This window comes from Ahaetulla prasina, chromosome 6 (genome assembly GCF_028640845.1).
Source record: "Ahaetulla prasina isolate Xishuangbanna chromosome 6, ASM2864084v1, whole genome shotgun sequence".
NCBI lineage: Eukaryota > Metazoa > Chordata > Lepidosauria > Squamata > Colubridae > Ahaetulla > Ahaetulla prasina.
This window is the reverse complement of record NC_080544.1, coordinates 100,927,528-100,954,297: the sequence shown is the minus strand read 5'-3', so window position 1 is coordinate 100,954,297 and position 26,770 is coordinate 100,927,528. Positions and strand designations below refer to the sequence as shown.

General features: G+C 38.6%; 2 protein-coding genes across 7 annotated transcripts in view; both read right to left on the bottom strand.

The window, feature by feature from the left end:
• Positions 1–791, bottom strand: part of USP13 (ubiquitin specific peptidase 13) — a 127,535-nt gene extending 126,744 nt beyond the window's left edge. For 2 of the 6 annotated variants that reach the window (XM_058189081.1, XM_058189082.1), the window contains exon 1: positions 222–590. In XM_058189081.1, coding sequence (XP_058045064.1) covers positions 222–380 — 159 coding nt within the window. In that variant the 5' untranslated portion in view covers positions 381–590. Of the gene's footprint in view, positions 1–221 lie in introns of all 6 variants that reach the window. The other 4 variants (XM_058189083.1, XM_058189080.1, XM_058189085.1 and 1 more) reach the window with 4 other exon arrangements.
• A 6,872-nt stretch (positions 792–7,663) lies between these two features.
• Positions 7,664–26,770, bottom strand: NDUFB5 (NADH:ubiquinone oxidoreductase subunit B5). Its single transcript, XM_058189090.1, has 6 exons — positions 26,542–26,770; positions 24,630–24,715; positions 22,547–22,613; positions 13,221–13,282; positions 10,828–10,934; positions 7,664–7,955 (listed from the first exon to the last, which is right to left on the bottom strand). Exons 1-6 carry the CDS (start codon positions 26,666–26,668, stop codon positions 7,835–7,837), a joined length of 570 nt encoding a protein of 189 aa, XP_058045073.1. The 5' UTR covers positions 26,669–26,770; the 3' UTR covers positions 7,664–7,834.

Below are 26,770 nucleotides of genomic sequence, written 5' to 3'. Positions count from 1 at the left end.
GGGAGTTGTAATCCGAGACTGATAGGACAGGGTCAAAGCCTCGCCGGGCAACGGGCTGAGCTCGACCCCGCGGGAAACCAGGCCGGGGCAGGCAGCGTGGGGAGGGAGGGAGGGAAGAGACGCGAGGGATGGAGGGTAGCGGGAGAACGTGGGAACGCGCCCAGCCTGGATCCCCAGCCGCGGAGAGGAGGGGAGGAATCCGGGCGGTCGCCGCTACTTACGGGCGAGTCGTAGGAGAAGGCACACTCGGTCTTGTAGACGCGATCGCCGGTCTTGGGCACCCGGATGGTGGGCATGTAGGGGACCAAGAGCTCACCCACGTCCCCGGCAGCCATCGGCTGCGCCTCCCGCCCCTGCGCGAACAAGGCGGCCCGCTCCATCTTCCCCGACGCCGGCCGGACCCCGAGAGCTGCGCTGGCTGGCTGGCTGGGCTGGGCTGGGCTGGTTAGTTGGTTGGAGGGCTGGCTGGCCAGGGGCGCGAAGGGACGGTCGGCCGAGCCCGGGCAGAGAGAGCAGAGCGGCCAGGGGAAGAAGCGCGCAGCCGAGGCCGGCCCACCCTCCCGTCCGCTCGTCCGGAGGGGCGGAGAGAAGCTATTTTTAATCCAATGGAAGGCAGAGCAGCGGCGGCGCAGCTGCTTCTCCCAAAGCGGCCTCCGCCCACCCCGGGGAAGCCCTGCCGGCGGGCGGGCGAGCGGGGCCGGAGACCGTAGCCCGAGTGGCTTGGCGGTCTGGTCACCGCCCTCCCAGAGGAACAAGACTCTGCACCTGCTCAGGAGTTCTCTCGCTCCCTCCCTCCCTCTCTCTCTATTTTAATTGCTATCTCTCCCTCTCTCTCTCCCTTTTTTTCTCTCTCCCTTCCTCTCACTCTCTTTCCATCCCTCCCTCTCTCTTTTTTTCTCTTTTCCTCTCTCTTTCCTTCCCTCCCTATCTTAATTTCTATCTCATCCTCTCTCTCTCTCTCTCTCTCCTTTTTTCTCTCTCTCCCTTCCTCTCACTCTTTCCCTCTCTCCCTCTCTTTTTCTCTCCTTTCCTCTCTCTCCCCCTCTCCCTTCCTCTCACTCTCTTTCCTTCCCTCCTTCCCTCTCTCTTTCTCTTCTTTCCTCTTTCCCTCCCAATCTTAATTTCTATCTCTCTGTCTCTCTCCACCTCTCTCCTTTCCTTTCTCTCTTACCCTCACCCTTTTTTTTGCCTGTCTCTCCTTACCTCGTCTCTTTTTCCATTTCTCCTTCTCTCTCCCTCCCTCTTTGCCCCTTTGTCTCTCTCCCTTCTCCTCTCCCTTTTTCTCTTCCTCTCTCTCACTCTCTTCCTCCTTCCCTCCCTTTCTCTCCCTCCCTCTCTCCCTCCTCTCTCTCCTTTTCTCTCTCTCTCTCCTTCCTCTTTGCCTGTCTCTCCTCCCTCTTCCTTTCTCTCTCTCCTCTCTCTCCTTTTCTCTCTCTCTCCTCCCTCTTCCTTTCTCTCTCCTCCCTCCCTCTCTCTTTGCCTCTCTCTCTTCCCCCCCTCTTTCTCCCTCCCCCTCTTCCTTTCTCTCTCCCTCCTTTTTCTCTCTCTCCCTCCCTCTTTCTCTCCCTTCTTCACCCTCCTTCCCTCTTTGCCTGTCTCTCCCTCCCTCATCTCTTTTTCCAATTCTCCTTCTCTCTCTCCCTCCCTCCTTCTCTCTTTGCCTCTTTCCCTCCCTCCCTCCCTCTCTTTTCTCTCTCTCTCTCTCTCTCTCTGAAGGACAACAAATGGATTGCTTGAAACATTGAGCATGATTGCATCCACACAAAAGGCTAACCAGGGTGGAGGAGGAAGGGAGTTACCTGTCACTTGCCAGGATTCATGCAGTATCCAAGCCAAGGACAGGTAATCATCAACTTAACAACAGTTTGTTTAGTGACCATCTGAAGTTACAAGAGCACTGAAAAAAAGCGACTTATGGCCGTTTTTCACACATAGGACCGTCGCAGCATCCCCAGGGTCACATGATTTGCATTCCGGTCATGTGACCATCTTTTGCACACTTTTGACAAGCAAAGTCAATGGGGAAGCCAGATTCCCTTGACAATTGTGATACTAATTTAACAACGGCAGTAATTCACTTAACAAACGTGGCAAGAGAAGTCGTAAAATGGGACGGATTTCTCACTTGGCAACATAAACTCTGGGCTCAATTGTGGTCGTAAGTCGAGGACTACCCATACATCTTGGTTTGATGTCTGGGGTGGGCAAACTAAGGGAGGTTTTTTTACCTAACCTTCTCCAATATGGCCATACTCCAAATCTAGTAAAACTCTTTTCTGTGTTGATATACTGAGCCCTAAAAGCCCTAAAACCTAGTAGTTAAGGCACTAGGCTAGAAACTGGGAGACCATGAGTTCAAATCCCTTTTTAAGCATGATAGCCAACTGGGTGACCTTGGGTCAAGACACTCAGTCCAACCCACCTCACAGGGTTGTTCTGGGGAAAATAGGAAGAAGATGTACTATTAGGTATGTTTGCCGCCTTGGGTTATTTGTAAAAATAATAAAGGCGAGATACAAATAAATAAACCAGTTTGGTTGGTGCTACATGGCAGACACTAATCCCCTCCCAAAATTTCAGGTAGGATGTAACAATTTGGGAGTGCATTCGCCATTTTGATTTTACCTAACCTGATTAAAAGTAGCTTGTTTTAAGGCTTCTATTGTGCGCTATTCTGGAACATCTTAGTGCCCAAGAAGTAACCAAGGATTTTATTCTTGGGCAATACACTTTTTATTAGAAAGGCGAGTAGTTTTTGCTGTGTGAATGCATGACAAGCTATCAGAAATAATACAGACACCCCAAGGAATAATTTGGGCTTATAATGGTGAACTCAAGACATACATTGAAGTAGATTAATTATCTTTAAAGCTTTTAAATGATCCAGGTTGTATGATGTAGCCTTTTGGGACAATGAGTGCATTACTATTTGCAAGTTACTGTGTGCAGTTTTCATTTTAAGAGGATTGATTCTGAGCTCACGTCTCAAAAGGAGTTTGCATTTGGTATATAGGGGAATCTTTTCAAATTAGAACAGAATAGAATTCTTTATTGGCCAAGTGTGATTGGACACACAAGGAATTTGTCTTGGTGCATATGCTCTCAGTGTACATAAAAGATACAGGTGAAACTCAAAAAATTAGAATATCATGCAAAAGTTCATTTATTTCAGTAATGCAACTTAAAAGGTGAAACTAACATATGAGATAGACTCATTACATGCAAAGCGAGGTAGTTCATGCCTTGATTTGTCATAATTTTGATGATTATGGCTGACAGCTCATGAAAACTCCAAATTCACAATCTCAGAAAATTAGAATATTGTGAAAAGGTTCAATATTCTAGGCTCAAAGTATCCCACTCTAATCAGCTAATTAAGCCGTAACACCTGCAAAGGGTTTCTGAGCCTTTAAATGGTCTCTCAGTCTGGTTCAATAGGAATCACAATCATGGGAAAGACTGCTGACCTGACAGTTGTGCAGAAAACCATCACTGAAACCCTCCATAAGGAGGGAAAGCCTCAAAAGATAATTGCAAAAGAAGTTGGATGGACTTGGCACCTGCCCACATTGCCAAAAGTACCAAAACCTGGTTCAATGCCCATGGGATTATTGTGCTTGATTGGCCAGCAAACTCGCGTGACCTGAACCCCATAAAGAATCTATGGGTCATTGCCAAGAGAAAGATGAGAGACATGAGACCGAACAATGCAGAAGAGCTGAAAGCCGCTATTGAAGCATCCTGGTCATAAATAAATAAATAAATAAATAAATAAATAAATAAATAAATAAATAAATAAATAAATAAATAAATAAATAAATAAATAAATAAATAAATAAATAAATAAATAAATAAATAAATAAATAAATAAATAAATAAATAAATAAATAAATAAATAAATAAATAAATAAATAAATAAATAAATAAATAAATAAATAAATAAATAAATAAATAAATAAATAAATAAATAAATAAATAAATAAATAAATAAATAAATAAATAAATAAATAAATAAATAAATAAATAAATAAATAAATAAATAAATAAATAAATAAATAAATAAATAAATAAATAAATAAATAAATAAATAAATAAATAAATAAATAAATAAATAAATAAATAAATAAATAAATAAATAAATAAATAAATAAATAAATAAATAAATAAATAAATAAATAAATAAATAAATAAATAAATAAATAAATAAATAAATAAATAAATAAATAAATAAATAAATAAATAAATAAATAAATAAATAAATAAATAAATAAATAAATAAATAAATAAATAAATAAATAAATAAATAAATAAATAAATAAATAAATAAATAAATAAATAAATAAATAAATAAATAAATAAATAAATAAATAAATAAATAAATAAATAAATAAATAAATAAATAAATAAATAAATAAATAAATAAATAAATAAATAAATAAATAAATAAATAAATAAATAAATAAATAAATAAATAAATAAATAAATAAATAAATAAATAAATAAATAAATAAATAAATAAATAAATAAATAAATAAATAAATAAATAAATAAATAAATAAATAAATAAATAAATAAATAAATAAATAAATAAATAAATAAATAAATAAATAAATAAACCAGTTTGGTTGGTGCTACATGGCAGACACTAATCCCTTCCCAAAATTTCAGGTAGGATGTAACAATTTGGGAGTGCATTCGCCATTTTGATTTTACCTAACCTGATTAAAAGTAGCTTGTTTTAAGGCTTCTATTGTGCGCTATTCTGGAACATCTTAGTGCCCAAGAAGTAACCAAGGATTTTATTCTTGTGCAATACACTTTTTATTAGAAAGGCGAGTAGTTTTTGCTGTGTGAATGCATGACAAGCTATCAGAAATAATACAGACACCCCAAGGAATAATTTGGGCTTATAATGGTGAACTCAAGACATACATTGAAGTAGATTAATTATCTTTAAAGCTTTTAAATGATCCAGGTTGTATGATGTAGCCTTTTGGGACAATGAGTGCATTACTATTTGCAAGTTACTGTGTGCAGTTTTCATTTTAAGAGGATTGATTCTGAGCTCACGTCTCAAAAGGAGTTTGCATTTGGTATATAGGGGAATCTTTTCAAATTAGAACAGAATAGAATTCTTTATTGGCCAAGTGTGATTGGACACACAAGGAATTTGTCTTGGTGCATATGCTCTCAGTGTACATAAAAGATACAGGTGAAACTCAAAAATTAGAATATTGTGAAAAGGTTCAATATTCTAGGCTCAAAGTATCCCACTCTAATCAGCTAATTAAGCCGTAATACCTGCAAAGGGTTTCTGAGCCTTTAAATGGTCTCTCAGTCTGGTTCAATAGGAATCACAATCATGGGAAAGACTGCTGACCTGACAGTTGTGCAGAAAACCATCACTGAAACCCTCCATAAGGAGGGAAAGCCTCAAAAGATAATTGCAAAAGAAGTTGGATGGACTTGGCACCTGCCCACATTGCCAAAAGTACCAAAACCTGGTTCAATGCCCATGGGATTATTGTGCTTGATTGGCCAGCAAACTCGCGTGACCTGAACCCCATAAAGAATCTATGGGTCATTGCCAAGAGAAAGATGAGAGACATGAGACCGAACAATGCAGAAGAGCTGAAAGCCGCTATTGAAGCATCCTGGTCTTCCATAACACCTCAGCAGTGCCACAGGCTGATAGCATCCATGCCATGCCGCATCGAGGCAGTAATTGATGCAAAAGGGGCCCAAACCAAGTACTGAATACATATGCATGCTTATACTTTTCAGAAGTCCGATATTGTTTATTGTCTGAAGAGGTTGTAGAAAAAATGCTTTTAAAAGTAAAAAAAAAAAAAGTTGGCCACGCTCACCCAGTCACATTACCCTCCCCACCAAGCCACGCCCACAGAACCAGTAGTAACAAATTTTACATTTCACCTCTGGATGATATTCCCCTAAGGGAAGGAGCCACCACGGAGAAGGCCCTTCTTCTGGTCCCGCCAGATGTATCTCCCTAGGGCAATGATGGCTAACCTTTTTTTCCTCGGGTGCCGAAAGCGTGCGTGCCGACACCCATAATGCAATGCCTCCCTGCAGGGCCCCCCTGCACATGTACGTGCAATGCCCGCACTCCCTCCATCCCATGCATGTGTGCATGACCCCCCCGCTCCCCCCCACATGCGTGGGCAAACCCCCCCGCCCCCCGTTTTGGTGCTAGCAGGCTTCCCTGAAGCCTCCTGGGAACAAAAAACGGGGCGTGGGGTGGTGGTGATGTAGACTTTTCACCTAAGATTCCCTAAATCCAATTGTCTAAGTTTCCTCCACTGGATTGTGTTCACTCAACACACTGAATTTTTTTATTTATTTATTTACATTTATATCCCGCCCTTCTCCGAAGACTCAGGGCGGCTTACAGTGTGTAAGGTTAATCTCAGATTAACCAACATTGCTGCATTCATACAATTAACTATGCTGAAAAAATGATTTTTTAAACTTGGTGCCATCCAATATATTGAATTAACATGGTAGTCTGGTTCTCACAATTTGCCAACATAATATAATGGTTGGATTCATGTGATTGCACAAATCACCCAACCTGTCAATCACTGATCTAGTATTTCTCCAAAGGTGCATACCAATTAATATGGATGGATCTATTCATCTCAAAGGGAAGTGTTCATATTCTGCAAACACAGAAATGAGATGGAATTCTGGAAAATGGCATCTTAGGGGAGAATGAAAATGGATTTTTGGGAGGGGGATGTCAAGTCAAATGACTGTCATGGAAAAAAATCTATGTAGCCAGTATCCTAAAGGTGCTTTTTTTTCAAGAGGCAACTGGGCTTTCTGGGTTTTTTTGAAGATGTTTCGCTTTTCATCCAAGAAGCTTCTTCAGCTTCTTAGGGGAATGGTCTAATGGCCAGAGCTGAAGAAGCTCCTTGGATGAGAAGCGAAACGTTTTCAAAGAAAAACCAGAAAGTCCAGTTGCCTCTTGAAAAAATAAAGCATCTATGGGACAACCATGACTTGGACGACTGAGAATCTCCACATACCACAGTCAGTAGGAATTGAAAACAACTTGATGGAACATAATAAAAAAATGATTCATGTATAGTTGAATAATTATATTAGAAGTTTCACAGAGACAGTGACAAGGCAAGAAACTGGTACTCTCAAAATGAAACTTACTTCTTATACCCATTATAAATTTTTGGCGCTATATCCCAAAGGATTCCATGTGGTATAAGGATGAAGGTGTGGGCTAGATATGGAGAAAGTCAGATTCAAACCTCACCCTGGCCATGGAAGATACTGGTTTGTTCATGTGATTTTTATCTGGCCCTTTTTTTTTTTTAGAAATAACTCAAGGCAAACATATCCAACACCCCTTCTTCCTCCTATTTTTCCCACGACAACAATCTTGTGAAGTGGGTTGGGCTGAGTGAGAGGGACCGGCCCAAAGTCACTCAGCTGGTTGATCTGGGCCAGTTAATTTCTTGGCTCAATTTACCTCACCAGCTAGGCCTCTTTGTGCTCTGGAATGAAAGGCAGAATATAAATAAAATCATAAAGTTGTAGGGAACTATATTAAACCTAATGGGGTTTATTCTGGAGTACACATATGAAAAAGATACAGCAAATGAAAAAAAAAAAGTTTTTCAGCTAGTACAAGAACATTTATTTATTTATTATTTATTTATTTATTTATTTATTTACACACGTAAGGCCGCCCAATTCTGTCTACCCTGGGCAGCACACAATGTGATTTAAATTAGGTATACATTACATATTTTAACTGCTCTGCAGGGATGCCTGCTGGAGATTCCAGCTGAAATGCTCAGAAATCAGGGTTTGCTTTAGGAGCATAATCAACCATAGATGTGCCTGGGGCGTCATGTTGATGCCACGGTCCATCCCCCCTTTGGAACATCAGTTGCTTTGCCTCTGCTTCCAATTTCCTGTTAAAGGAAAGAAGAGGAAAGAGAAAAAAGAACCTGTGAAGCAATATTTTCTAACATTAGCCACGTGATTATATTTCAATAGCACAGAAAATGGACTGTGTTTAATTTGACAAGCAGAGATGGAAAACTATATGCTACTGGATACCACGCTCCTTTTACTAAGCATCTTGCCCCAACCTGGCTGACCTCCAATCAAATGGACTTCCACTCCCAGAATTCCAATGGCACGGCCATTGTTGAAAAATCTAAATCTAAATTGTAGATTTAAGATTTCCTACTGCTCCATATCTATCAGGAAGAGATAAACTCTGTCCTCTTGCTGTCTTTCAGACAGCTTCCTCTCCAGTCTGAATAGAGATGTGGTTGCTTTAATGAGTTGGTTACTCAGCCTAGCTTTTCAGAAAGCATCCATATTATTTTTTTCTGAAAGACAATGTCAGACATGCATCTAAGGAAGTGAAGGTTAGATAAAATATTCTCTCTTGGGGTAAGGGATCAAACTGGATTATCTCTCAGCAGATATTGTTGTGGCCCGCCAGCAGCCTGCGGAGCTGGCAGCAGATTTAGACGGTGAGGAGGTTGGGGAGGAACGTAGGCAAGTCCTGGAGTCTGGGGAAGGCTTGGACAAGGGCTCTGTGTTGGAGGCAGAGAGGGGAACAGGGCCATCTGGTAGTTGTGTGCTGCCTCCGGAACCTCTGGAATCTGACATCAGCGAGGCAGAAGAACAGTGTGACCCTGTTCCCAGTGTGTGCATGTGCAGAGCTGCCAGAAGGCAAGAACAATTAAGAAAAAAAAAGGGCGACTCAGGAGTAAGGCTTGGAGATGATTGGCCCCTTCTATAAGACATAAAAGAGGAGCAAATGGACATGAACCTTTGCAAGAAGCAATTAGTTCATATAGTCAATTCAAGTTCTGAGAAGTCTGTTTGACTGTGCTCCATTTGGCCTTGCAAAACTAATTGACAATTAGGTCTCTGGCAGCGTTTCAAGGGAGATAAAGGTGGGTGCTTATCAACATTACCCTGAAAGACTGTGTTGAGCAGTCATCTGTCGGAATCCTCACACTGTTTGTGAATTACGGGCTGTGAATGACCATAATTCACAGCCGTCTCAATAAAAGTATTTTGGGGACAACGATTGTGATTTATGCTCTCTCAGGAAGCCTAGGTCAGAACAGATATTTGCATGGTTTGAACATGGTTTGAGCCCTGAGACTCAGAAGGAGAACTTTTCTGTGTGACATCCATCTTCAAGAATATCGTTCCTCTCAGATTCAGATTGGCCCAGAAGTTCTTGGACACATACTCTGTCTCTCTCTATGTGCCTGTGTGAAACTTTATTGAATTTCAAAGAAACAGCAATAAAAAATAAGCAAGGAAAAAAGAAGAAGCGGCAAAAAGAAATGTTGGGGGAAAGGAAGATAAAAGTGCAAAAAGAAAAGAGAAAGGGGACCTGAAGACATGGCTTGGTTATCTGGCCTGGGGATCCAATAACATGCAAAATGGCTGTAGTGCTAGGAAAACTGAATGTGCTCTCCCACATATTGTGTTATTCAATCACTTTTATTTTCTTTCAATGTTTTCAATGATTATTTTTTTTTGCAATTTTTAGCCACTTTGTTGCATTGCTTTAACTTCGCACACTGCTTAGAGTCACTTATGTGAGATGGGCAGCAGCTACAGAAAACGGTAAAAGTTCCCCTTGCACATATGTGCTAGTTGTTGCCTACTCTAGGGGGTGGTGCTCATCTCTGTTTCAAAGCTGAAGAGCCAGCGCTGTCTGAAGGCATCTCCATGGTCATGTGGCCGGCATGACTAAACACCAAAGGCACACAGAATGCTGTTACCTTCCCACCAAAGGTGGTCCCTATTTTCCTACTTGCATTTTTTACGTGCTTTCGAACTGTTAGGTTGGCAGAAGCTGGGACAAGGAACGGGAGCTCACCCCATTGCGCGGCACTAGGGATTCGAACCGCTGAACTGCTGACCTTTCGATCGACAAGCTCAGCGTCGTAGCCACTGAGCCACCTCTAAGCCACCCTCTAAGCAGCTACATACATTTTGCCAAATAAGTAAGGCTTTTCAAATCTTATCACAACCACCTCAAAAGAATGTATAAAACAGGAAAGAAAAAAAAACAGGTAGTCCACAATGTACAAGCATTTGTTTAATGCCTGTTTTAAGTTACAACAATACTGAAAAAAGTGACTGTTTTTTCACCTTACAACATCCCCGTGGTCAAGAGATCAAAGTTCAGACTCTTGGCAACTGGCATGTATTATGCCGGTTGCAGTATCCCAGAGTCATGTGATCACCTTTTGCGAACTTCTGACAAGCAGAATCAATGGGGAATCCAGATTCACTTAACAACTGTGTTACTCGCTTAACAACTGCAGTGATTCACGTGTCAACTATGGCAAGAAAGGTCAGAAAATGGGCAAAAACTCAACAACTACAGTATCTTGTTTACCCACAGAAATTTTGGGCTCAATTGTGGTCATAAATTGAGGACTACCTGTACTATCTGAGAGGGAGGGAGGGAGGGAGGGAGGGAGGGAGGGAGGGAGGAAGGAAGGAAGGAAGGAAGGAAGGAAGGAAGGAAGGAAGGAAGGAAGGAAGGATCTGGATGACAGAAAAAGTAAAATATGATATAATACATGATGACATATTTTGTCCCCTTTTATCATTTAACATGCAATCCTTCCCATATGTATTATCTTGAGCTTCCGGTGGGATGAAAATGCACGAAACAAATTAAGTGGTAACTACATAAACAAAACAGCACTCAGCTCCTAGCTCACACCTGAAACAATTGTTCGGCATTTCTATTAAGAAATAAAAAACTACAAGTACACTTCTAGTTTCTCTTACCTTAACTTCTTTTTCTCATATTCCATATATAACCTAGCCATTTCCTTTTCATATTCCTTTTCAGGGGGACTGTAGATGTAGCGTGAAATCCACCGACTTATAGGATGCTGGAAGGAAAACCAAAGCAGGCATTAGGAAATAATTGTGATCCACTCTATTGTATTTTGCTTGCAGAAGGAAGCTACAGGCATCAAGTGGTTGGACCAAGGTCCAAAAACTTTGAAAAACGAAACTCTGCAATCTGCCTTCCGTTAAATATACTGTTTTTCAGAACCACCCCAATCTCAGCTTCCAAAACTTCCTCTGATATTTCTCATATGTCCTATGCCACCATGGAGACATGTTGCTAGGTTCTGGGTTTAAATGAAAACACATTCTTTAGAAACCCATTCAGATGTGAATACGATTGTTAACAATATCGTGCATGCACATAATTAGAATAGAATAGACTAAAATTCTTTATTGGCCAAGTGTGATTGGACAGAACAAGGAATTTGTCTTGGTGCATACGCTCTCGGAGTACATAAAAGAAAAGATACATTTGTCAAGAATCATACGGTACTTAATGATAGTCATAGGGCCGCGGTGTGGCTCAGGCTGTAAGATAGCCTGTTATTAAACACAGCTGCCTGCAATTACTGCAGGCTCGAGTCCCACCAGGCCCAAAGTTGATTCAGCCTTCCATCCTTTATAAGGTAGGTAAAATGAGGACCCAGATTGTTGGGGGGGCAATAAGTTGACTTTGTATATAAATATACAAATAGAATGAGACTATTGCCTTACACAATGTAAGACGCCCTGAGTCTTCGGAGAAGGGCGGGATATAAATGTAAAAAATAAAAATAAAAAAATAGGGAAACAGTCAATATAAATCTTAAGGATACCAGCAACAAGGTTACAGTCATACAGTCATAAGTGGCAGGAGATGGGTGATAGGAACAATGAGAAGATTAATAGTAATAGTAATGCAGCCTTAGTGAATAGTTTGACATGTTGAGGGAATTATTTGTTTAGCATAACATAACATAACATAACATAACATAACATAACATAACATAACATAACATAACATAACATAACATAACATAACATAACATAACATAACATAACATAACATCAGAGTTGGAAGGGACCTTGGAGGCCTTCTAGTCCAACCCCTTGCCCAGGCAGGAAACCCTACACCATCTCAGTCAGATGGTTATCCAACATTTTCTTAAAAATTTCCAGTGTTGGAGCATTCACAACTTCTGAAGGCAAGTCGTTCCACTTATTGATTGTTCTGTCAGGAAATTTCTCCTTAGTTCTAAGTTGCTTCTTTCTTTGACCAGTTTCCACCCACTGCTTCTTGTTCTACCCTCGGGTGCTTTGGTGAACAGCCTGACTCCCTCTTCTTTGTGGCAGCCCCTAAGATATTGGAACACAGCTATCATGTCTCCCCTAGTCCTTCTTTTTGTTAAACTAGACATACCCAGTTCCTGCAACCGTTTTTCATATGTTTTATCCTCCAGTCCCCTAATGATCTTTGTTGCTCTTCTCTGCACTCTTTCTAGAGTCTCAACATCTTTTTTACATCGTGGCGACCAAAACTGGATGCAATATTCCAAGTGTGGCCTTACCAAGGCATTATAAAGTGGCACTAACACTTCACGTGATCTTGATTCTATCCCTCTGTTTATGCAGCCCAGAACTGTGTTGGCTTTTTTAACAGCTGCTGCACACTGCTGGCTCATATCTAAATGGTTATCCACTAGGACTCCAAGATCCCTCTCACAGGTACTACTATTGAGCAAGGTACCACATATACGGTACCTGTGCATTTTGTTTTTTTGGCCTAAATGTAGAACCTTACTTTTTTCACTGTTGAATTTCATTTTGTTAGATAGCGCCCAATGTTCAAGTCTGTCAAGATCTTTCTGTAACTTGAGCCTATCTTCTGGAGTGTTGGCTATTCCTGCCAGCTTGGTGTCATCTGCAAATTTGATGAGTTCCCCATCTATCCCCTCGTCCAAGTCATTGATGAAGATGTTGAAGAGTACTGGGCCTAAAACAGAGCCTTGGGGTACTCCACTGCATACTTCCCTCCATGTGGATGTAGTTCCGTTGAGGACTACACGTTGAGTGCGGTTGGTCAGCCAGTTACAAATCCATCTGGTGGTGGTGCTGTCTAACCCACATAGCAGAGTGATGGCATTCGGGGAAAATTGTTCTTGTGTCTAGTTCTGGTGTTAAATATTAAATTTCACATTTCATAATCAATACAACAAATTGGAGAATAAAAACGTGAAGCCAATTACAAATACATTCCAATTTGCTTAATCTAACTTTCAAGAGTTTTATTCTCCTAAGGCTGATTTACAAAATTCACAATTTTTTTCTTCAGGTTTTGTACTTACTTTATAATACTCCCAATGTTCTGGAACATAACCTTCTGGGATTTCAGCCAATTCAGCTTGACCTAGGCAGAGACAAGGTCATTGTGTTTCAGTGCAATAGACATATAAAAACATACTGATGGAAGAACACAAAGTCAACAAATGTTGCCAGTCAGTTTATTGGCAGCCTAACAGGAGGATAATCTCTACATTTGTAATCCTATTGAATACAGATTTATTCACCAAATTCAATGGGAAATAAATAGCTTCCACAGCTATCTAAAAATAAAACAAAAAATATAACATGTATTGTACTTTTACGCTGCAGAGATTATGCAATACTTTTTGATGTTTTGATTCACATTTTGCATCATGCCAATCCTCATCTTTCTGTTATCATTTTAATCCATTTAAAAAAAAATGATTCCAAAGAGGGGAACAATTAAAAACATTTCTAATAAATAAAAAAAGAATGATTGCAACACAACATAAACCCATTTAACAAGCTTAAAACCATAAACTCCTTTAAAGCTACGATGTAGGGAAATACCAAAGAGCAGCACCAATTTAATAAATTTGTGGATGATCGACTTCCTGTTTGGCACCATAGGTGATGGCGGTGATCTTTACGATCACCAACCTCTGGATTATGTGGAATCGCTAGGACAGCTTAAATCTGCTGTCCAGTGGTTCGAAAAAACCCCTCTTCGGGAGAAGAAGAAGTGGTGAGCTGAGGGCAGAGGTAGAGCTTCCCTAAAGCCCCTGAGAAAAAAGGGGTTTGAAGGGTTAAGTTCCCTCCAGCAACCCGAAGTGCTCCAGATCCGAGGATTTTTCTGCTTTGGCGGAACCAATCACCACGACCAAACGCCGAGATTTATTTTGGACAATAAAGGATTATACCGGACAGAACGAAAGTGGGAGAACTTTATGCAAGTAGCCAAGCCAATTCCCCGTTACTTTGTAACAAGCTTGAAAACAGCAAGAAAATGGAGGTGAATTGTTAACAAGCTAAGGAGTGGAAAGCAAAAGTGATACTTTTAGTGTTTGCCGTCTGCTGCTGGTAAATTGCATGTTATTTGCTACTTTAACTCTTTAACTCTTTGCTGCCTGCTGATAGAATCTAGGGGAGATTTTTAAATATTGCTTTAAAAGACTGTGTTTCTCAGAGGTTAAGAAGATTTAAAGTGAATATTAAGTTGGAAATAAATAAATAAATAAATAATTTTATAGAAGATGGCAGCCAAACAATTAAAGTCTACTGTAACAAAGGGCTCTGGAATTTCATCAGCTGGTGCCTCTCCAGCTCATACAGCAGAGACTAGAACATTGAATTTAGAGGCGTTACAAGAGAACTTAAAAGACTTTATACAAGAAAAATTTAAAGTAATAACTGATGAGATGTCTGAAATGAAAGAGCAGATATTAGAAATTCAAGTGGGAAATAAAGAAGTTAAAGAAGGATTTGTAATTGCAGTACAAAGTTTGGCAACAAATGTGATTTTATTAGAAGAGGAAGTTGAAGAAATTAAGCAACATAACTCAAAATTAGAAAATAAAATGGATGAATTTCAAAGTAAAATGGAAAAAACAGATGATGAAATAGTTTTGATACAATATAGAAATATGGAATTTGCTCTAAGAATCTGTGGCTTGAAAGAAAATAAAGAAGAGAATTTAAGGGATTTTTTTTCTGAAGTATTTGCTGAGATATTAGAAAGCTTGTCCAGCAGATGTGGCTTATCAACTTGATAAAATATATCGTGTGAATTCTTGGATAGCAAGGCAAAAAAAGTTGCCAAGGGATGTTGTTATTTATTTTACAAATAGAACAGTGAGAAATCAGATTTTGCAAGCCTCATATAAGGGGGAGAAGATTCAGGTTGCTGGTCAAGATATTTTAATATTAAAGGAAATTCCACCAAAAATGTTAAGGGCTAGGAAGGAATTTGCCTTCCTGGTGAATGAACTTAAAAAATGTCAGATTGAATATAGATGGGATATTCCAACTGGTATAATAGTATATTATGCAGGGAAAGTACATTGTCTCAATACAGTTGGAAAAGCAAGAGAATTTTATGTTGAGGCATTAAAAGTTGGAAGTCTTCCCCCATTGGAAGCTAGAAGAAGGGAGGCTGAAGTGAAGGAAAGAGAAGTGAAGCAGGTACAAGAACAGATTGTGATGGAAGAAGATTTATTACAAGTGTTGGAAATACCTACGACGGGTTCAGATTCAAAAGAACAAAGGCTGACAAGAGCTGCTGCTAAACGCAAGGAACAAGAGATGAAGGCACAACAACAACTGGCAACTACTACAACGGAAACAGTGGGAGGAGCAAGGCCTAAAGCAAAATGTGATCTGCGGCTAGTGTTCCAAAAGTTTCCTTTGGCCGATAATGGCAATTAAACTATTATCTTGGAATGTTAATGGTTTGAATTCACCGCAGAAGAGAAGGAAAGTATTTCATTATTTGAAACAATTTAAAAATGACATTACCTGTTTACAAGAAACACATATTAGATCTTTAGACCAGAAATATTTGATAAATTCAAAACTGGGAGTACATTTTGTTGCCTCCTCTTCGGAAAAAAAAAACGGTTTAGTTATATATATAAAGGATATATCAGCAAAATTAATTGAGGTGGATAAGCAAGGAAGATACATTGCTATTGAACTTTTGTTGGAGGGAAAGAAGACATTATTAATAGGAGTTTATGCTCCGAATCAACAACAAGAAAAAATTTTCAAGTTTTTACATAAAAAAATAGTATTTTGGGATTATAAATCATATATATTAATGGGTGATTGGAATGGTATGTTGGATACTCAAAAAGACAAAAAAAGTTTAAGGAAGATGTCAAGCCGGGCGAAATTACCAAAGGCTTTTTTTGAAATGATGGAGGACTTGGAATTAAGAGATATTTGGAGAGAACATAATACCTTCTTTTCTGATAGGCATCAATCATTTTCGAGGATTGATTTTATTTTGATTTCTAATGATTTGTATTCTAGAGTGAAGAAGACTAAGATTTGTTCAAGAACTCTATCTGATCATAGTCCGGTTTGGATTGAATTTGATCGGGAAAAGGAGGCTAGGAGATCATGGAGGTTGAATGAGAATTTGTTTAAATATGAACAAAATGTAAATGAATGTAAAAAGCAAATGAAAGAATTTTTTATTATGAATATGAAAAAAGAGACATCTATAGAGATGATTTGGGACGCTAGCAAGGCTTATATGAGAGGAAATCTTATACAAATGAATATTAAATACAAAAATAAATTGCAGAAAAAGAAAAAGGAATTGGAAGAGGAAATTAAAAAGAAAGAACAGTTATTGATAAATAGCCCAGGAAATAGTAAAATAAAAGAATCAATAAATATATTAAGAGGTCAGTTTAATATGTTGATGGCAGATCAAGTAGCAATTAATTTACAATATGTAAAACATAATACGTTTAATAATGCCAATAAGCCAGGAAGATGGCTTGCCTATTTAATAAGGAAAAAACAGAAATCACGAACGATTGATAAAATAGAATATAGGGGTAAGGAAGTTTATCAAAAGAACTTGATTAAAAAAGCATTTTTAGAGTATTATAGTAAGTTATATACTAGGGATATGATTGATGATACAGAGATAGAAAGATATTTACAACAACAAAATATTTGTGAGCTTACAGAAAATCAAAGAGAAGAACTGAATCAATTAATTACTTCAGAGGAAATTTTGTTAGCAATTAAGCAACTTAAAATCGGTAAAGCACCAGGTACAGATGGTTTAACAGCTGTTTATTATAAAATTTACAAAATGAGATGGTTGAACCACTTAAAGAGTTATTTAATAAAATTCAAATGGGAGGAGATGTTCCCCCTTCATGGAGGACAGCCTTTATTTCGTTAATACCGAAGGAAGATCGAGATGGTATTAAAGCAGAGAATTATAGGCCTATATCACTTTTAAATACTGATTATAAGATATTTGCCAAGATACTTGCTAATAGATTAATGCCAGTGATGAATCAAATAATTCATAATGATCAGTCAGGATTTATTAAGGGTAGGCAGATGAGATATAATGTGAGGCAAATTGTAAATTTACTTGAATATTTGGAACGAAACAACCAAGTCTCAGTGGCATTCTCTTTTTTGGATGTTGAAAAGCTTTTGATAGATTGGATTGGCAGTTTTGTTTAAAGTAATAGAAAAATGCAATTTGGGGATTATTTTATCCATGCAATTAAAGCAATATATCAGAAGCAAACAGCACAAATAATAGTAAATGGTGGGTTAACAGAAACTTTTAAAATTGGGAAAGGGACGAGACAGGGATGTCCCTGTCTCCATTACTTTTATTTATTTATTATATGATAAGAAAGTAGATAAAATATTTAAAATAATGCAGGATACAAGGGAAAGGGGGGGGTCTTAAAATGCCTAATTTAAAATTGTATTATGAAGCAGTTGTCTTATCATTAATTACTGATTGGATTAATTTGACTGAGGAAAGAGTTTTGAATATAGAAGGTTATGGTTTGTTATATGGGTGGCATGCTTATTTATTATATGATAAGAAAGTAGATAAAATATTAAAAAATAATTAGAAATGCATTATTGAGGGTCTGGAGGAAATATCAATATAAATTAGATGGAAAGATTCCAATATGGGCAATCCCGAGACACATGATAGAAAATATAAATATATATCAAAAGATGGAGGTAGTTACCTATAAAGAACTTCTTTGTATGGAAAAGGGGGAATTACAATTAAAATCCAGAGAAAAGATGGGGGAAGAAGGGGAAAATTATACATGGTTCCAATATGGACAATTACAAGCTAGATGGAAACTAGATCAAAAAATAGGTGTTAAGCAAACTGAGGATAATTTGTTAAAACAAATGAGAGATCAAGGCCAACAGCATATTAAGAGGTTGTATAATGTATTAGTAGAAATAGACTCAGAGACTGAACTGGTTAAGGATTGTATGATTAAGTGGGCACAAAATTTTCAGCAACCAATAATGTTGGAAACTTGGGAAGAATTTGGGTGAGGAATGTTAAATTTACACAAGCGCAAAATATGAGAGAAATCTTATACAAATGAATATTAAATACAAAAATAAATTGCAGAAAAAGAAAAAGGAATTGGAAGAGGAAATTAAAAAGAAAGAACAGTTATTGATAAATAGCCCAGGAAATAGTAAAATAAAAGAATCAATAAATATATTAAGAGGTCAGTTTAACATGTTGATGGCAGATCAAGTAGCAATTAATTTACAATATGTAAAACATAATACGTTTAATAATGCCAATAAGCCAGGAAGATGGCTTGCCTATTTAATAAGGAAAAAACAGAAATCACGAACGATTGATAAAATAGAATATAGGGGTAAGGAAGTTTATCAAAAGAACTTGATTAAAAAAGCATTTTAGAGTATTATAGTAAGTTATATACTAGGGATATGATTGATGATACAGAGATAGAAAGATATTTACAACAACAAAATATTTGTGAGCTTACAGAAAATCAAAGAGAAGAACTGAATCAATTAATTACTTCAGAGGAAATTTTGTTAGCAATTAAGCAACTTAAAATCGGTAAAGCACCAGGTACAGATGGTTTAACAGCTGTTTATTATAAAAATTTACAAAATGAGATGGTTGAACCACTTAAAGAGTTATTTAATAAAATTCAAATGGGAGGAGATGTTCCCCCTTCATGGAGGACAGCCTTTATTTCGTTAATACCGAAGGAAGATCGAGATGGTATTAAAGCAGAGAATTATAGGCCTATATCACTTTTAAATACTGATTATAAGATATTTGCCAAGATACTTGCTAATAGATTAATGCCAGTGATGAATCAAATAATTCATAATGATCAGTCAGGATTTATTAAAGGTAGGCAGATGAGATAAAATGTGAGGCAAATTGTAAATTTACTTGAATATTTGGAACGAAACAACCAAGTCTCAGCGGCATTCTCTTTTTTGGATGTTGAAAAAGCTTTTGATAGATTGGATTGGCAGTTTTTGTTTAAAGTAATAGAAAAAATGCAATTTGGGGATTATTTTATCCATGCAATTAAAGCAATATATCAGAAGCAAACAGCACAAATAATAGTAAATGGTGGGTTAACAGAAACTTTTAAAATTGGAAAAGGGACGAGACAGGGATGTCCCCTGTCTCCATTACTTTTTATTTTAACTTTAGAAATTCTTCTGAATAAAATACGTGGTTCCGATCGAATAAAGGGAAGATTACAGGTTTAAGAGCTTTTGCAGATGACTTGGTTGTTACTGTATCTCAACCAATATACTCAGCTACTGGTTTAAAAGATATAATTGGTCAGTATGGCAAAGTATCTGGATTTAAGGTGAATCAGCAAAAGACAAAGATGACAACTAAAAATATGAATATACAACAAAAAGAAGAGTTAGAAAGAACTACAGGTTTTGAAATCGTTAAAAAGGTTAAATATTTAGGAATATATATTACAGCTTCAAATGTCAAATTATACAAAAATAATTATGAGGTATTGTGGCAGAAGGTATGGAAAGAAATGGAGAATTGGAAGAAGTTACAACTATCTTTATTGGGAAGAATAGCGGCTATAAAAATGAATGTTTTGCCCAGGTTTCTATTTTTGTTTCAAATGATACCGGTGTTTAAGAATGATATCAAATTACAGGAATGGCAAAAGGGGGTTAATAAATTTGTATGGATGGGCAAAAAACCAAGAATAAAATTAAAAATAATGCAGGATACAAGGGAAGGGGGGGTCTTAAAATGCCTAATTTAAAATTGTATTATGAAGCAGTTGTCTTATCATTAATTACTGATTGGATTAATTTAACTGAGGAAAGAGTTTTGAATATAGAAGGTTATGGTTTGTTATATGGGTGGCATGCCTATTTATTATATGATAAGAAAGTAGATAAAATATTTTAAAATAATATAATTAGAAATGCATTATTGAGGGTCTGGAGGAAATATCAATATAAATTAGATGGAAAGATTCCAATATGGGCAATCCCGAGACACATGATAGAAAATATAAATATATATCAAAAGATGGAGGTAGTTACCTATAAAGAACTTCTTTGTATGGAAAAGGGGGAATTACAATTAAAATCCAGAGAAAAGATGGGGGAAGAAGGGAAAAATTATACATGGTTCCAATATGGACAATTACAAGCTAGATGGAAATTAGATCAAAAAATAGGTGTTAAGCAAACTGAGGATAATTTGTTAAAACAAATGAGAGATCAAGGCCAACAGCATATTAAGAGGTTGTATAATGTATTAGTAGAAATAGACTCAGAGACTGAATTGGTTAAGGATTGTATGATTAAGTGGGCACAAAATTTTCAGCAACCAATAATGTTGGAAACTTGGGAAAGAATTTGGGTGAGGAATGTTAAATTTACACAAGCGCAAAATATGAGAGAAAATTTTATAAGATGTTTTATAGATGGCATTTAGACCCCAGAAAGTTGTCATGTGTGTATCCTAATGTACAGGCTAAATGTTGGAGATGCGATTGTGAGGATGCCACTTATTACCATATATGGTGGACTTGTAAAAAAGTTAAAGCATTTTGGATTAAAGTATGGTGGATCATGCAGAATATTTTGAAAAAGAAGATTAAGTTTACTCCGCAGTTCTTTCTACTAGGAATAATTATGGATTGTACAGCTATAGAGACTAAATTGATTTTGAACTTAATAACAGCCGCAAGACTTTTGATTGCTCAATATTGGAAGAAAGAAGAATTACCTACAATTGAAGAATGGACACTCAAAGTATCAAATCTGGCAGAAATGGCAAAAATCTCTGCTTACTTGAAAGACTATACACAAGAAAAATATATTTTAGAATGGAAAATGTGGATTGATTATATTCAAAATAAGTATCAGATAAAAAAATATCGAATAGCATATGAGTAAATTTAGGAAATATTTTGTATTAGATATATTTCTGAAGGAGAGGGGAATTGAGAGTGTGATTAAGTGTGGAATGACTAGAGATTATAATTTAGGAATTATTTTGGATTATGATTGTTAGTTTTGATACCCTGCATTTTGTTCTGGGAAGTCGGGGTGGGGAGTGGGGGGTAAGAGGGAGGGGAATTGGGGGGTTGAGGGTAGAGATGGAGTGATGGTTAATGTACAGGGATTATTGAAGATGTATAAATATAATTAATGTAGGGTCGAGTCTGCCCAGTTATCATTTTAGAATGGTGGGGAGGGAGAAAAGAGAGAGTAGGAGGTAGGAAAGAGGAGAAGAGGAAGGAAGAGGGGTAGAAGAGGGAGAAGGAAGGTGTAGGGTGGAGGGAGGAGAGGATGTAGATAAGAGAAGGAGAGGAAAGTTTGGAAAGTAAAAGAAGGTAGAAGAGGGAAGAGTGTTAAAAAGGGGGGTGGTGACTGGGCAAGCCCGACTAATTGTATATAACTGTACATTGGATGAATTGTTTGATATGATTGTAAAAATAAAACTTTTTTTATGAAAAAAAAAATTTGTGGATGATCAATATGTCTCAATTTGGGGCTGGAAACGGAAGATTGACAACATTATCGAAAGGAAATGGGAATTTCACAATCGGGGTATATCACAATGGGACATAATTAAGAAAGCACCTTTAGGCTACAGCATAAAAAGAAGCAAACAAATAAAAAGAGCACTTTGAACATGCATCCAGAAAGCTAGGAGCTTTAGATTTTATTAAGCCAAATTTCCTTATAATAAAGAGATCCGTGAAGTTACAACATGATATAGTCCATTATCAATTCCATAAGCCAAGAAAAAGCAGAAAACCATCAAGAAACATCTCCTGAAAGGCTTTTTAAAAAATTCTGTAGCCCAGCCATTATCAAGCTGGTAATTAATTAGACTGAAATTTCTGAAATTCCAAGGGAATTGATTTGAAGTCCAAATAACTGGAGGGCACATAATGGAGAAGAATGATGGTTCTTCCCAAAGATGCTTTTTCCAAAAGGAACCCAGACTTTCCTCCTCCCCTCCCCACCCCTTTGGAAATATTTCACTTACATTCACCACCAGTCAGTTAGAACTGAAGAAGCTTCTTGGATGAGAGCCGAAACATTTTCAAAGGGGGGGGGACAAAGAAAGTCCAGTTTCCTTTTGGAAAAAGCACCTTTGTAACAACCATGATGTGGATGATTAAGTATCTCCATAAACATTTACTTTATGGTTCTTCTCTTGTACAAGGAAAACAGAATTAATTCAATATCACTGAAACAGCAGTCGTTCAGAAATGATACAATTATCTGCAATATTCAGCAGCACAAACCAGAACAGAAGATTCTAAGGTGCAGAGGTACTTACCAATATAGATATTAGCATAGGCTATAACCAAAAGCATTGGGATTCCAGTTAACATAACATACCAATTCTGTTTAAAAAAAATGAGGTGGGGGGGAAACAGCAAAGTCAGTACAAAGCAAGTCCACAAATTTTTCACTCTTTATTTATGAACCTACAAGCTGAATTATTATTAGTGTACTTTTTTCCCACCCTGAGATATATGCAGAAAATTCCCAGAATTTTCAGGATCACTGAAAGATTAAATGCAATAAATTTTAGGAGCATTTAGAAATGGTCCAGTACAGAAATCCAAATTCATTTCATTCATTTTTATTTATGGCCCCACAGCAAGAAAGGAATCTAAATTAAGGCATCCCTGATAAATGTCTGCTCTTTAATACCTCCAGTAAGGAAAGATTATCACTTCTGAGAGTAATTATATCCACTATCAAACTACTTTATGTAAGAGGCTTCCTTAACATATAGTTGGAATCTGCTTTTTAGGTTTGCACGGTTTGGGGTATCCTATAGTGTAGAGGGGAAAAATAACTTATATTTGCACTACATCATTTCAGGTATTTAAAAAAGGCTAACGTAACAGGCAATAACCGTGATTGTGAACCTATGGCACACATGCCAGAGGTGGCATGCAGAGCCCTCTCTGTGGGCACGTGCGCAATCGCCAGCTGCTCTTCTGGGTTCTGTCGCACACATGCGCACCAGCCAGCTTTTCTCTTCCGGGTTCCAATGCGCGCATGCGTGCTGGACAGCTGGTCTGTGAGAACCAGAAGTTGTGTGCGCTCCATCACTGGAGGTTTTTGAGACCGGACAGCCACTTGTTTGAAATGGTATAGGGCCGTGATGGCGAATCTATGCCACGCGTGCCACAAGTGGCAGACAGCGCCCTCTCTATAGGCATTCAAGCCGTCGCCCCAGTTCAGCTCCGCCGTGCATCCGTGCATGCCTCCTGCCGGCTAGCTGGTCTTTGGGTTTCTGCCATGTGCGCAGGGGGCGTGTGCGCATGCGCAGGGGCGCGTGCAGGGGGCCATATGCATGCATGTAGCGGTGTGCATGCAGAGGGCAGGGCACATGCACAGGGGCCACGTGTGCATTGCATTTGGGGGGTTCAGGCATGCACATGCACACTTTGGGCACTCAGTCCGGAAAAGGTTAGCCATCACTGGTATAGGGTCTCCTGCTTGAGCGGAGGGGTTGGACTAGAAGACCTCCAAGGTCCATTTCAAGTCTGTTCTATTGTTACCTCAGACTTCTTAGAAAAACATTACCAACTCCCTCACCCTTTTCCACAAGATTTAATTTTTACTCTCCTAGTGTTGTGGTCCACCAGCAGCCCATGGAGCTGGCAACAGAGTCAGACAGTGAGGAGGGTGGGGAGGACAATGGGCCAGTCCTGGAGTCAGGGGAAGGGATGAGGGCTCTGCATTGGAGGCAGAGATGGAGCCAGGGCCATCTGGGAACGATGCATGGACTCCAGAGCCTCTAGAGGCGGACAGCAAAGAGACAGAGGAACAGGAGGAGTCTGTTCCTAGTGCACGCATGCAAAGCTGCCGGAAGGCAAGAGCAGCTGAAGAAAAAAGGACAACTCAGGAGTAAGGCCAGAAGATGATTGGCCACTCCCATAAGGCTTAAAAGAGCAGCAACGAGCCCTTGGGTTCTTTGTAGGAAAGCAACGTTGATTTCCGTGCTTCTTGTCAGCGTCTCTTGAACTTTGTGGGGGTTTTGCCAAGAAAAGCCTTTGGCAGGTTGCCAAAGACATCAAAGTGATAAGGCCAAAGGTCTAGTAAGAATTTTGTTCTGGACTAAGCTGAGAATGAATTAATTCTCAGCTGTTTTAATAAAATAAGTTTGTTGAGGACTGAATTGTGTTTAGTAATCACTACTTGGGCCTTGGTCACAACACCTATCAATCCACTCGGCATCTCAGCCAGTTTTTCAAATCCTTCTTAGAGAGTGATGCCCAGTATTAGATAGTACTGGAGAAAAATGGAATAAAGTGAAGCTAACCATTCCTGTGATTTGAAAACTATATTTCTTTTCACGCAGTCTAAAACTGCTTTTTTCCAGACCCTGTTCCTAAACTTACCAGTAATCTCAAAAACCGCTGATCATAAAACCGTGTTGCTCTGATGAAAAGCATCTTTTTTCCCTCACTGGCATGGCGCAGTGACACTGAAAAATTAAATTGGCATCTTAGTACAAGTCAACAGTTACTTCTGCAATCTTTTTTCAGAATGCAAAACAGCTCTGCAATTGTTGCTTTATTTTTCAGGATGCCTTTCACACACAGCTATCCTGCAGTAGGAAAAATAAAGGGGGAACTCCACACGACTGAGAAATTCTTGTAAGATTTGCTTGATAACACAATGTGTTTTCACAAAGAACGGTCCTTGGTTTGAATAATCATATTAGAGTTAATAGATCTGGGATGCCAACAGAGAGCCATTAGGTAGTAGCAAAGTTGTAAAGCTTACAGTATACAGGTAGTCCTCAACTTATCATCAAACTGAAGCCAAAATGTTTGTTGATGAGTGAACTTTGCCCCATTTTACGACCTTTTGTGCCACAGTTGTTAAATGAAGCACTGCAGTTAATAGCATGCTTGTTAAGTGAATCTGGTTTCCTCATTGACTTTTCTCATCAGAAGATCCCCAAAAGTGACCCCACAACCCTGGGACACTGCAACCATCATAAATATGAGTCGGTCGCTAAGCATTCAAATTTTTTGATCCCATGACTATGTGGATACGGCAAGTTGTAAGTGTGAAAAACGGTCACAAGCCCCTTTTATCACTGCCGTTCTAACTTTAAACCGTCTTTAAAGTTTAACTTTAAAGTTAAAACTTTAAGTGATTTGTTTTAAATCTGTACTATTGCTGGCATCTAGGCCTGTCTTTCTTTAGCCACCTCGAAGTCAGTTTTCTTTGTAGTCATCATAATATGATATGATTATATAATATGATGACTTGCAGAAGAAATAATTGCTACCAACCTGCCTTCCATTGAGGACCTGTATACTGCACGAATCAAGAAGAGGGCCGTGAAAATATTTGCAGATCCCTCACATCCAGGACATAAACTGTTTCAACTCCTACCCTCAAAATGACGCTATAGAGCACTGCACAACAGAACAACTAGACACAAGAACAGTTTTTTCCCGAAGGCCATCACTCTGCTAAACAAATAATTCCCTCAACACTGTCAAACTATTTACTAAATCTGCAGTACTATTAATTGTCTCATAGTTCCCATCACCCATCTCTTTCCACTTATGACTGTATGACTGTAACTTTGTTGCTGGCAATCCTTATGATTTATATTGATATATTGACCATCAATTGTGTTGTAAATGTTGTACCTTGATGAACGTATCTTTTCTTTTATGCACACTGACAGCATATGCACCAAGACAAATTCCTTGTGTGTCCAATCACACTTGGCCAATAAAAAAATTCTATTCTATTCTATTCTAGTCATCATATCATTAAGGGTTAAATTGCAACCTATGACCATCATTTGTGTTGTAAATGTTGTACCTTTGATGTTTTTTTTTCTTTTTCTTTTATGTACACTGAGAGCATCTGCACCAAAGACAAATTCCTTGTGTGTCCAATGACACTTGGCCAATAAAATTCTATTCTATTCTATTCTATTCTATTCTATATGCATTTAAAAAAAGAAACAGCGCCAGGGACACCAGCTCTTTATAACCCTAAACGCAAGCCTGGAAAGAAAATCCATTTCGCCAGAGCCTTTTTGACGAGGACTCGGGAGCTCAGCCCAACCTACCTCACAAGGCTGTTGTGAGGAAAAAAATAGCAGCTCCTGAAGGAAAGGCGGAAGGGTGGAAACTCAACAGGTGAAGCTCCTGCAGGAGGGAGGACATTTCCCTCGCCACCTTCAGGGGCATCTCGACACGCTTCCCAGCTCTGGCGGCTTCCAAGGTCAATTGGCCTGGAAGTCTCCGAGCATCTCCTGCTACCCCAGCCCGTCCCTACCGATCACTCCGGAGCGACTGGCACTCGGTCCTAGCAGGGCAGTCCGCCCGAGCCCCGCGGACAAGGTCAGCGGCTGCCGGAGCCCGGCCCGGCCCGCCATTCTCAGAAGGAGACTCATGGCCGCCATCTCTGGTTTGGGCAAAGCCGCGAAGCTCGCCGTCGTCCTTTGCAGCGAACGCTCAGGGCTGAAGCCACACCGCCATCTTTGCGCCGGGCGGCGAGAAAAGTA